This window comes from Lygodium microphyllum, chromosome 5, assembly GCF_053477565.2.
Source record: "Lygodium microphyllum isolate KBCC chromosome 5, Lygodium_microphyllum_v1.1.10, whole genome shotgun sequence".
NCBI classification, from domain to species: Eukaryota; Viridiplantae; Streptophyta; class Polypodiopsida; order Schizaeales; family Lygodiaceae; genus Lygodium; species Lygodium microphyllum.
This window is the reverse complement of record NC_141139.1, coordinates 75440206-75453104: the sequence shown is the minus strand read 5'-3', so window position 1 is coordinate 75453104 and position 12899 is coordinate 75440206. Positions and strand designations below refer to the sequence as shown.

The following is a 12899-nucleotide window of genomic DNA, read 5'->3' as shown; positions in this document are numbered from 1 at the left end:
CCAGTGCCAGAAATGTGGAATGTGAAATGGTGTTAACTGCATTACTGTTATGCTCTTCTAAATCCCATTCTGGATACGTCCTAGGCCAAGAGAAATAAGGAGATCACTTTATACAGACCTCGGATCGTCAGAACCTTTTCCTCAATTTGACAAAAGGGCTTTTCACTATTGAAATTTTGCCCTTTTACTGCTTCAACTTGTTGCGGTTCTTCTATTATAATAAAAGACCCACCGTATCTTGTAACTTTAGGTTGATAATTGGTGAGATTGCATGCACCATGAGAGTTCCAAGTTTATTGGACTGGTTTTTTGTTGGTGGTTTCCTGTTTTCAAGCTCATTTAGTTGACATTCCTCAGAACCATACATATTGCTTCATCAATAAGCTGTTTTAATTAAAAGGCCTAAACAGAATGCTTTATGCATGAACAGGAAGTTGAACAGGAAGTTAAAATTTGTGACAGCATCAAGGATGATGGCTTTGAAGCTCAAGACATTCTACATAGGCTGAATGAGGAAAGCATAAGAACATGCAGACTGCGCATCAAGGGCATGACTTGCACATCATGCTCAACTTCTATTGAATCTAGTCTAAGTTTGTTACCTGGTGTGAAAAGAGCTGTTGTTGCCTTAGCAACAGAGGAAGCTCAACTTGATTACAATCCTAACTTGGTTAGTTACAAGCAGCTCATGAAGGCTATTGAAGATACAGGCTTCGAGGCTGTTCTCATAAGTGTAGGTGAAGAGAATGATAAGTTGACTTTGAAGGTCGAGGGTGCCCATTCCATTGAAGGCATAAACTTGATTAAGACTTCCTTGGAAGCCCTGCCAGGGGTAAAATCTGTAGAAATGGAATTACATGTTGAGACAGTGATGGTGTCATATGATCCTGATCAGACAGGACCTCGGTGTTTTATAGAGGTCATTGAATCCACGGGATTTCCCCTTTATAATTTTAAAGCAAGTGTTTGCAATCCTCCGGGAATTGGTGGGCCTGATAGGAGTGGAGAGATTGCACATTACAAGGTTTCTTTCCTTTGGAGTTGCATCTTTACCATCCCTGTATTTCTTCTCTCAATGGTGTTGATGTACGTTCCTGGAATCAAAGAATGTCTGGATACCAAAATTGTCAACATGCTAACGATTGGCCAAGTGTTACGCTGGCTCTTATCTACTGTTGTACAAGTAGTTTTTGGAAGACAACTTTATGTGGGTTCTTATAAAGCCCTCCGCCAAGCTGCAGCCAATATGGATGTGTTAGTGGCCCTAGGCACAAATGCAGCTTACTTTTACTCTGTATATATTGTCTTGCGTTCTGCAACCTCTACAAACTTTGTGGGAGCAGATTTTTTTGAGACAAATGCCATGCTGATATCCTTCATACTTCTGGGGAAATACTTGGAAGTTTTAGCCAAGGGGAAAACTTCAGAAGCTATCGCCAAGCTTATGGAGCTTGCTCCAGATATTGCTGTCTTGCTTGTTACAGATGTAGATGGCAATATCATTTCTGAAAGGGAGATAATAAATTTTGATTTTTTAAATGCCGTTCCCGTTCCCACATCCCCGTTCCCTAGGTTTGGCGTTCCCGTCCCCGTTCCCGTCCCCGTTCCCCGTTCCCGTTCCCCGTTTCATGTTTCTATGGTAGGAATAGGTACGAGGCCAGGGGGCAGCCCTGTCAGACTGATCTCTCCAGTCGAAACTCCTCCTCTCGCCTACCACCTATGAGAACCCTGCTAGTGGCCGATCTGTAAAGTGCGGAGACCCTGCAAATCCAAGTCTGGGGCAAACCCAACCTCACCATGGTGCCCTCTAGGAAATCCCAATCCACCCTGTCATAAGCTTTCTCGAAATCCAAGAGTAGTACGGCCAGTCTTTGCCCATTTTGTGGAGCCCACATTGTCTGGGATGCTCCTATCTTGGACAAAGCCTGTCTGTGTGTCATGAATGATGTTTGGAAAAACGGGGCGTAGTTGCCTACCAATCATCTTTGCCAGTGCCTTATAGGCCACTGACAATAAGGTGATCGATCTCCACTAGAAAAGCTCCAACCAATCTCCCCCTTTTGAGAGAAGACTGATAAGGCCTACCGAAAGACTCCTTGGCATCTGTCTTGAAGTGAAAATCTCCTAGAAGGCCATCAATAGGGGGTCCTTCACCACCTCCCAGTAGGTAGTGAAGAAGGCCTTAGAGAGGCCATCCTCTCTCGGGCATTTCTACCCGTCCTGTGTATGGAAAGCCTCCTCTAGTTCCTTCTTTGTGAAGGGGGCTAGGAGGGAGCGTCCCATCTCCTTTATGACGAGGGACGGGATGTGATCCCAGACTTGTTGTCCACATCGTTGTTCTCTAGCTGAGGCTGTTTCTTGCCAGAAAAGGCATCTGTAGTAATCGGTGGCAATCTCCATCACCTCGTCTGGGCTAGAACGAGTTCTCCCATACTGATCTTGAAGGCTACGTATTTGCTCTCTTGAGGTGCGAGGCTGGTGCATCTGAAAAAACTCCCTGCACATCGTGTCTCCCTTCCGCGCCCAAAAGGCTACTGAGGTGCAGAAAGAGAACTTTGAGTGCATGTCCTCTAGGCTAGCGATAGCTGCTCGTGTGCACACCTCCTGTGCGTGGAGGGTGGGATCCCTTGGTGAATCTTGTAATAATCTCTGCGTGGTCGGAAGGTCCCGTCGGAGTGCTCTCTCCTCCTCCCGGCTCTACTACATGGCCTGTATGGTTCCCTCTTGGCAAATACTACTGGACTAGGCTAGGACCTCTGCAACCTCCTCAATGATCTGATCCCTCCTGCCCCACTCCTTGGTCCAAATCTGCTCAATTTTTCTCGTCACCTCCTCCCTCCTATAGATCGAGTTAGGGATCCGACAGGATCGTGTGTCTAGGGCAGATGCTGGGGGATCAAGTGTCAGGAGAACCAAACAATGATCGGACAACGTGGTGCCTGCCAACTGCCCAATCTGGCCTCCATGAGAGTCTCCCCACTCTCCTACATAAAACTTGCCCAACCGCTCCAGCAGGACTCCACCTAGCCGCCTGTATCCCCAAGAGAAGTCTAGCGACCTCTCTCTCTTGTGGAAGGCAGGGTCTCTCCAAGCATTGCGTGCTCCTACTGCTAGTAGAAAGACCCACCATGCCTCTTGATTCTCCCTAGCCATGCCTTCGTAGTTTGTGCCTCTGCCCTGCTGGTCCTATTAAGCCTCATGGTTGTTGAAGTCTCCTCCAACGATCTAGGAATCCACCTCTGGGAGTCCATCTGCGATCTCCACCCAGAACCTGCAAGGCACGAGTCCCCAATATCCAATCTAATCCATAGAACCCTCCCTGCCACTATCATCCTGTGGTCTTGTACACAAGACAACAGCAAACAATAAATGCAAATCTGAAAATACAAATTTACCTATTGATCTTGGACAATGCACACCCGATTGGCCCCAAAATTCGCGCCCCTTTTGCTATTTCTCTAGCTTTATTATTGAAGAAGTTGACTTATAATTTCTCCCGATCCCCTTCGTAATCATAACTCCCCTTGCTATCCAAAGTGACCAGCAGGTCTTCAATTTGATTTGCCTCTTGATTCGGGCACTTAATTGGCCTTCACCTGCTTCATAGACGATGGAAATGTCCCAAATTCAATGGTTGGCTAGTACTCCACGTGAATTTAGCTGAAATTCACCTTCAGCCCTATTGAATCCAAGTCTTGGAGCTTTCAATTTCTGGCATGCTTTTGGAGGCTGCTACTAACCCTAATTTTTGCTGTAAATTAGAGTTTACAGTAGAGATTCTGACCAATAGAGGTGCATACGCCTCCACTCCTGCCATGGGCACTGATGGCGTGCTCCCAGTAAGTGTGTGAGTTGCCCGAGAGTACCTTCCCTACCCGTTGGGCTTGGGTGGGAGTGACTTGTGCTCTTGTAGAAGTAAGATGTCGATCCGTCTGGCAAGGGCAGGCTACAGCTCCTACAAAACAACCAACTTCTTGGAACCATGTGCCCCACTATAGTGGAGGCTATTCACATTCCAGGATGCAAGGTGTAAACTCATAGAGAGACATGTGACTGACCGAACAAGCATCTGTTTGGTGTGGAAGCTGTTGATGAAGAAGAGGAACTATGAGGCATACGTATATGCTTTGCTGCCGGCTTGGATGGTGAACTCCATTCCCCCATGGTAGCCCTCGAGCAGACCATGGGGGTGATGAATGCGCCTAGTGGTACCACCAGGGCGTCTATCAACCAGGTTGAGAGGCGAGACTTCGTACGCTGACAGAAACGGGCCGCCTATGGTATTGGCCAGTCGATTACATCCATCGGTACTCTCCACTGCGGAGGGGCTTGAAAGATAATGCTCAGATGAGGGACCTCGGCCCCAGCCCACCAGTTGATGTCCATCATGCAACCCGGCCATTGCTAGGAGAAAAGTGCCAATCGACCTCCCATCCACTGGGAGATGTGGTTTGCTACGTGGCTCTTCACCTCCTCCTCTATCTGAGTCGTCATCCAGTCCCCTATGTGAGAGGTCTGAAGGAAGAAGGCGTGGTTTGTTCCATCTGGTGGTGCTAGTAGATGGACCTTGCTGCTCCTGGACTTGCGTACCATGAAGATTCCCACCTCTAGGGGTAGTGGGAACACTCCTCGCTCTGCAACTCTCAAGTAAGACCGCGGCCCACTGCCAAAAAACTCCTGTAGTAGCAGCTGTGCCTGTCTCGAGAAAGTGTGACAGGCGGCATGGACGGATGAATTGGTGGCTGTGTGAAGGGGGGGGGGGGGGGAACTAGATTGTCGGTGGGTGGAGGATGTTGGTGTTTGGGGCTCCTCACTTCTTGTGGGAGGGGGTGGGGATGGGTGGGGTAATGGTCACCTGTACTGGGTGGGGATCAGGTGTTGGGGGGGGAACTGGTCGGCGGGGGTGATGGTGGGGAGGGGGAGGATCGAGGGACGGTAGAGTGGTCGAAGGCACCTTGCGGGTGTTGTTGGGGGGGGGGGGGGGGGCCCTAGTAGCTTTGGGTGAAGGGGGGTGTAGACTAGGGTCATGGCGGGAGCCATTTGGGGGGGGGTGTGGGCCCTCGGGTGATACGGCCTGTGATGCCTCTATGGGGGGTGGATGTGTAGACCTATGGACCTGTCGGGTAGGGCGTGGAGGGGGGGGCTTGCGTGGTGCTTTGCTGGGGGAGCGACGCTCGCCCTCTTGCTCCTTGCCGTGGCTGTGGAGTAGCCTGCAGCCCCCCAGCTGTCTCCCTCTCTGTCGTCTCTTTACTCGTGTGAAATTGTTCGCATCCACATGTGGGCCTGTCGGCGAAGCTACCCTAGCTCCAAAGCTCGAGCACTCTGCTGCCTGGTGCCCGAAGTCATGGCATTGCAAGCACCGCCTTGGCTGCCCAGTCACAATGACTTGCTGCTTGAAGGAGTGTCCGGTTGCGTCGATCTCTAGGAACTGTGGGATATTCTTGACCTCTTTCACTGCCACCCGTACCTTTGGGACTCCTGCGGTTGTCACTGTGTCCGAGAAAGAGGTGGGAAGGACATTGCCGAAGAGCCGTCCGAACTCTTCCACCAACTGGCGATACTCTATCGCCAAGCCAGAAAAGAGAAGGGTGACCGGGTGTCGAAGAAACCTGTTGTGGAGTGCAAAAACCTCCACTGTAAAGCCACTATACCAAGGGACCATGTAAATGACCCCCTTCGTGGACGCATAGGGTGAACTGGCCAGTAACTCACGGGTTGTGTCTGTCGAGGTGAGCCGTACCATGAAGATCCCTTGGGCCATTAGAACTGCCTCCACGATCTGCGCTGTGCCGATGCGCAGCGTGGAGTGAAGCCAGTCCCGAAGATGGGCCCTGGATGGGGAATGTCCTACTACCTGACCAAAGATCGTTGTTTCCTTTAGCTCCAGCTTTGTGGCACGGACGGCTAAGAGCTGTTCCTCACAGAGGACGACGCGCGGGGGGGATGGCGAGGAGGGGGAGATGCTGTTTTTGATGGTGGGGGAGGTGTTGGACGCCATGGATGGCCGGCTTACGACAGGCACCGCGCAGGTGTGGTAGGTCTGCCGGATGGAGTCGGGATCGCAGGGCAGAGGAGGTGGAGGTATTGCGGGTGGGGGTGGGGTGGGGGGCAGCGTCCACGGGGAGGGGAGCTAGGCAGGGCAGACGTGCCACGGGGAGGGGAGCTGTTCCTGAGAGAGGACGATGCGCGGGGGGGATGGCAAGGAGGGGGAGATGCTGTTTTTGACGGTGGGGGAGGTGTTGGACGCCATGGATGGCCGGCTTACGACAGGCACCGCGCAGGTGTGGTAGGTCTGCCGGATGGAGTCGGGACCGCAGGGCGGAGGAGGCGGAGGTATTGCGGGTGGGGGTGGGGGGGGGAAACAGCAGGGCGGGGGTGGGTATGGCGGGGGAGCTAGGCGGGGGGGAGGGGGGGGGGCAGCGCCCACGGGGAGGGGAGCTAGGCAGGGCAGACGTGCCATGGGGGAGGGAGTTGGCGGGGGAACAGCACGCCACAGGATGACGGGCGGGGGAGGGGGGGCGCGATGGTGACGGGCAGGTGCAAATGGGGGCGGGGGCAAGGGAACAGGCAGGGGCTGGTGCGAGGGGGCAGTCGGGGTGGAGCAGCAGCGCGACGTGATGGGCTTCGAGCTGTTTTTAAGTGTTCCAGCCTATGAGTCCATCTTGGGTTAGTTGCCAGATTCTACCAAATTGAGGATGTGATTGGCAACGTCCCTGGAGAGAAAAATAGAAACCAGCCAATATTTCTATGAAGAAAAACAGTGACTTTAGTGTTCCTATGAAGAGCATTGGCAAGCTTGCTGGTTTTCCCCTACCTTGCTTTGCAGCCTTGGAGGTTAGTATGGTGACAAGTGAAAATGTGGTCAGTTCATTTTCCTTATCCAGAGTTGTCTACCTTAGCTTATTACGCTCTGGCTGCATGCTGCCGTTCCTCAATTGGCTCCTCATGCAAACCTTGTGTCACCCTTACAATACAATGATAATTTCAGAGTCATCATGGGGTACGAGTTCAAAAAATAATAATACTTTTCTTATTGTGAAAGTAACTGTTGTACTCTTTTCTCTTTTCTGTATAACTTTGGTGATCCTGTTAGCTTGCCATAAAGTTTATAAATCTTGGTCTGAAAACTCTTAATCATCTGTTGCTTCTATGAACTGTGTGTTTTTTCCTTTTTTCCTTGATCTTTGATCATGCAGAGCTTGTTGAAATAGAGGATGCCAAGCAATACCAATGGCCCTGCAAAAATGGACAAGTTAAACACACATTGCGCTTTGATCCAATATGCTCAGAAACAAGTGGTCTGTTCTTGGCAAAAATTAGAAAGCGGCCTGTTGAGACGGAAACATCCTAATCGATTATGTTATGCGAAAGGGATTTTGGCTTCAAGGTTTCATGCCTCCTCAACTCTGTGTACAACTATGGATTTTGAGAACGTCAATTAGTCATTTTGGCTTGGAGGTTTCATGACTTGTTGATTTTTGTGCACAAACTATGAATCTTGGAAGCTCTAAATACTACACACAATTTGGTGGATATTTAGTTCTTTATTTTTAAGTTGCAATATTTTTAATATATTGTAAATGAATATACATAAGGCCATTTGGCCAACAGGCCGCACCCCACCCAACAACAACAACAACAACACCACCGCCCCCCCCCCCCCCCCCCCCCCTCCCCTGGGCAAAAAAAAAAAACCCAAAAAAAGCGAGGGGGTATTCTCAAGGGCATGGAGACTATTTCATGCCACCACCTTCTCTGAGATTTCAAATGAGCCACCCCTCTTCTGCCACCTAGTGTTGCACCCATAGTTGCAATTTTTTCTTTCATGAGCATGATGTAGATTTCATCGATAGGGATGTCATCAGGGAGATCTCCACATCGTGATGGTATAGTGATTTTGTATTTTCATACAAGAGAAATGTTAATGTGTTTAATAGGTCATGTTAATGTGTGGGCTTTTCACCTTGTTGGGATGCAAATACTTAATTGTATCTACCGCTTAGTCCTAGTAATTACTGCACATGCCATGTTGTACATGTCCATTATTGAGCATTGAGCTCATGAGCTAAGTCAATGGGTAAAAGCAAGGTAGATAGGTTTTTTGTAGAGGCTATGTGACTCTTGATTCCGTCCTCAGTGCTTAGATTTGTTAGAGCGCAATGTCAGAGCACTTGGTTGTAGGATTTATTGTTGTTTTGTGGGTTCATGTAAAGCTTTTGATACTTTATCATGGGCTATTAAGAACACTTTATGATATAGGGGTGCCTAGTGAGAACTTGGAGTGTTGTAGCCCTTTTATGGGTCAATGATTACCAAAGTGTGGATCTCAAAGGAGGGTTTAGAGTTTGTGCACACTCCGTTACCAAGATGAGGCAGGGCTATTGAGTGTCTTCAACTTTTGTTAGGATCATAGATAGAGTACCTTTATTAACAAGGGAGATGGGAGGGGGACTCCTTGGTAGGTACTTGGATAACACTTGGTCATATATTTCTTTTGTAGTGGCTTTGTTGTCTTCTTTCATGTGAAGACTCCCACTTAAGAGCATTGGAGAGTGGCCTTTTACATTCTTTGTTATTTACAGGGTACTCCATCCTACAGGATCATGTATGGAGAAGGGTCTACTCTTTTTGGTTGGAGCTCATTGGGTAGGTGATGTGGATGCAAGATGATCCACTACAGTTTATGCCTTTTTCCTTGAATTTGAAGCTATCTTGTGGAGAAGTAAGAAGCAACCTATTGTGCCCCTTTCTTTTATAGAGGGAGTATTATGCATTATGTTGTATAGCTATGGAGGTGGTTTGGCTTCATGCATGTTGATGGAGATTGGCTTTCTCAACTTAGACCTATGGAGCTGTATGTGGACAACTAGAGTGCTTTAGCTCTAGTGAAGAACCTTGCATTTCATGCTTGCATGAAGCACATTTAGGTTCAGTATCACTATTTTTGAGAGTGGATTGTGGATTTTGAGTTTGTGATGGTCTACTCTCCCATAATTGACAACACAATAGATCTCTTCACAAAGCATTTAACCAGGTTTCTATGCTTCATTACATGAGATTGTTAGGTCTTCAAACACTCCGAGGATCTAAGAGGAGGTGTTAGTCTACCTATTTTAGTCATGCCACTCTCTCATCTCCTGGGCTGTGAGCTCCTATTAGAGTTTAATGGAGATATAGGAGCTCTGGCAAATTTGGGTTCATTATGATTTTCATATGATTATTGACTTATTACTTATTATATTTGGTCAGTTATATCTACTTACAATTGGTATAGTTATAGTATCAGTCCATTAGTATAGGCAATTATGTACTGTTTGACTTAGTAGGACTTGTATCTAATGTATACTTTATGTATTTGAATTGATGTCTTCAAGATAGAATGATGACAAAAATGAGTGTTTGTTTGTCATGCAACATATAATGAATATTATTAGAGAAAAGAGACATGTGATGATGCATGATATGTTCATTCAGGTGCATCTAATCATATGACTAGCCATGTTAAATGATTTGGAGAGAGAAGATTTACAAAGTCAAAGTTATGTAGAGATAGGTAATGATTCATGCCATGTGATTTTAAATATTGGAAAAGTTGATTTGTCCTTGTATAATGGTTAGATAGTGTTTATCAAATCTTTTATACGTGCTATTCATTGCAAAGAATTTAGTATCTGTTGATCAAATGATAGAGCAAGAACTATATGCTAAATTTAATGAGGAGAGCTATTTTGTTGAAGAGTTCAACAATAAGCACAAGTTGATTGCAAAAGGAAGCAGAGTTGGTCGCATATTTACTTTGGATATTGGAAATCTTGCTATAAATGTTGCTATGCATGCTAAAGGTAAATGTGTGGTTACAAACATTGAAATATGACACAAACACATTGTGCATGCAAATTTGCAAAGGTTGTAATTAATGCAATTGAAAGGATTGGATACAAGTTTACATACGATCAAAGTTATAGAATTACGTAAAAAATTAGACAAGGCAATCGTTTTTGCATGATAGAGATGTAAGTAAGAATATACTTAATATGGTGTATACAGATATTTGAGAGTCTACACATAATGTATCCCTTGATAGTAGTAAATATTTTGTTACCTTCATTGATGATTGCTCTAAAAAACTTTAGGTATATTTTATGAAGGAAAAGAGTCAAGTATTTGAGTACTTAAAACTTTCAAGTCTGTTATTAAAACATAAACAAGCTTGAAATTTTAGTACTTGAGATCAGATGGAGGGGGATAATACCTCTCTAATAGAGTTCAATGATTTTTTGAGCTCTCATGGGATAAAGTAATAGTTAAGATGTAGGTGTATCCCACAACAAAATGGGGTTATATAAAGGAAAAACAACCATTGTAGAAGTTGCACATGCATTGATGAGACTAAAAATAATACATCTAAGCATTTTTACTCTAAGCTGGTTCATACTATTATCTACATTATGAATATGTCTCTCATAGTTATCGCACTTGAAATTTTCTGGTTGTATTGCATATGTTCATATACTTGATGAGTTAAGGAAGAAATTAGACACAAAGGCTTATACTCTATCGACAAGCAGAAGAATATCATTGTTATAACTCTATTAGTGATGAGTTTTAATGAGATGAACAATTGATATGTATCTAGTGGAGATGCACTAGATAATGTTGATGATCATAATAGTCATGGATAAATAGAAAAGCAAAAAATCACACTCTTAGTGAACTAGAGACATCATCTGGTAGTAGATCTATAATTAGTCCTTGGTCATGCTCATTGGGATGTAGCAATGGACTAGGAGATGAATACACTAGAGACCAACATTACTTAGGATCTAATACCTTTGCTCAAAGGAAAGAAAGCTATTCATTTGTAAGTAGGTAGACTTTAAAATAAAGCATAATGTAGGTGACTCTATTAGTAGGTACAAGGCTAAGTTGGATGCAAAAAGGCTATGTAGAGAAATATGATATAGACTATAAAGAGATATTAGTCCAATTGCTAAGATAGCAACTATTAGATGTATAATTGCTTTAGTAGTAGCCAAAGATTGGAGTTTACAATAGATGGATGTGAATAATGCCTTCTTGCATGGTGATTTATAAGAAGAGATGTATATGCAACAATCAATAGGCTATGAGGATTTAGAGTATTCCATGTCTATGTGTAGGTTAAAGAAGACACTCTATAGACTCAAACAAGCACTTGGACATGGCTAACATTTGTATGTCTAAGCGTGTGTTTGATATTGCATACTTATCTAGAAAATATTGAGAGTGATGGCACTTGAATTCTCATTAATGGAATTTATCAATACTTTTTATAGTGAATATTTAACCTTTGTATGCTTAACAATTGCACATTCATAATGTCTTTATTGCATAGTCAAGTGCAGAAAGAATTATGTATTTTTTAATGAGGCAAGTAAGGATGTATAGATAATTGGATATACAGATACAAATTAGGCTAGTTGCAAGTCTAATAGAAGATCTACCAGTAGATTCATGTTTTCCCTTGGTAGTACAATATGTACTTGGAGTAACAAAAAGCAACCAACAATTGCTTTATCTAGTCAGAGGCCGAGTATAGGGATGCTACTATGACATCATGTGAGGTGGGATGCTTGCAAAAGTCATTGGGTGATTTGGATGTGTAGGGAGATAGTCTAGTTGTCATTTATTGTGACAAACGGAGCAATATACACTTGGATGGGAGCCCAATGTTTCATGCTGGGACAAAACACATTGAGGTGTATTATCATTTTGTGAGAGAGAAGGTACTTGCAAGAGAGATCAGCTTGGTATATATCAACACACAAGATAAGGTAGCTGACATTTTCACAAAGGCATTGGATGTAGAGAAGCTTTGAAAATTCTGAAGCTTAGTTGGAGTTGCACAGATGCAGTTGAGCTTAAGGGGAAGTGTTGAGATGGTGAGCTCAACACGTATGGACATTAATGATAGATTGCTTGGTTAGATAGGTCCACATGTTTACACTTAGTACATTGGTGGATTTTTAATGTCTTTGGCTTTTGGTTCAATGCAAATGGCACATGGATATAGTGGAGTATATTTCAATTCTTACATATACGCTGGTTTTTCTTCATTTTTCCATTCTTATTATATGAGACCACTTGCTAAGGTGAGATTGGCATGAGGATATGCAACATTAGGAGGTTCACAAAGGATGTAGTTATCACTGCCATTCCAGTAGCCAAACACCAAAATATGGCATTGTGATGGTATAGTCACATCGACTGTTTTTACATAGGGTACATCTATGACTTGCCTTGATTGCTGCAAACATATGAGTCTTCTGGTCCATTGAGAGATATTAGTGATAGTGCAGCCATGATTATATGTAGCAAAATCTTAGTCCACGTGAGAGTAGATGGTGGTGCAACACATATGGTAGTTAGCCTTTGTATAGTTTATGGGATGTTTAAGGTCGATATGGTTTCAAATTCATGGCTTCTCAATGTCATGGCTGCCTACCTTTCAAATTCATTGGATGCTTCACATTTGAGAATAGAGCCTAAAGAAGTCAACAAAGTCATTAGACTCACTGGCTTTGGTCTTCAATGACCAGGTTTGTCCACATGAGGGTTGGGATGAAGAAATACCATCACATGACTATAGAGAATGCCTTTTTTATATACTTGAGGTGTGGGATTGATAGATTCACACTTGCTCACCAGTTGGAGGGTCTAGAAAAGGACGTGCGGGCCATAGAGGTTGTTGGTAAAGCATACATGTGCATATTATTGCATTCAAAGCCTTAGAGTGAGGAGCACTATATATGCCACTGTCTAGTGTACCATGAGATTAGGGGAGATTGGTCTGTTACAAGAGGGGTTTGGGTCTCTTTCCAAGGTGATGGACTACACAAGTGATATGTTTGGGCTTTTCC

The 12899-nt window shown here is 44.7% G+C and overlaps 1 protein-coding gene and 1 pseudogene across 2 annotated transcripts in view; both read left to right on the top strand.

Moving 5' to 3' along the window:
- The window catches only part of LOC148036004 (S-adenosyl-L-methionine-dependent methyltransferases superfamily protein), an 89825-nt gene extending 82188 nt beyond the window's left edge, over nucleotides 1–7637 (top strand). Inside the window, exon 8 of one of the 2 annotated variants that reach the window (XM_087678008.1) lies at nucleotides 7197–7637. In XM_087678008.1, the coding sequence (XP_087534134.1) occupies nucleotides 7197–7351 (155 nt within the window). In that variant the 3' untranslated portion in view covers nucleotides 7352–7637. The remainder of the gene's footprint in view (nucleotides 1–7196) is intronic. The other variant, XM_087678007.1, reaches the window with a different exon arrangement.
- On the top strand, nucleotides 419–1723 carry LOC148036005 (putative copper-transporting ATPase HMA5 pseudogene; annotated as a pseudogene).
- Nucleotides 7638–12899: the final 5262 nt, after the last annotated feature.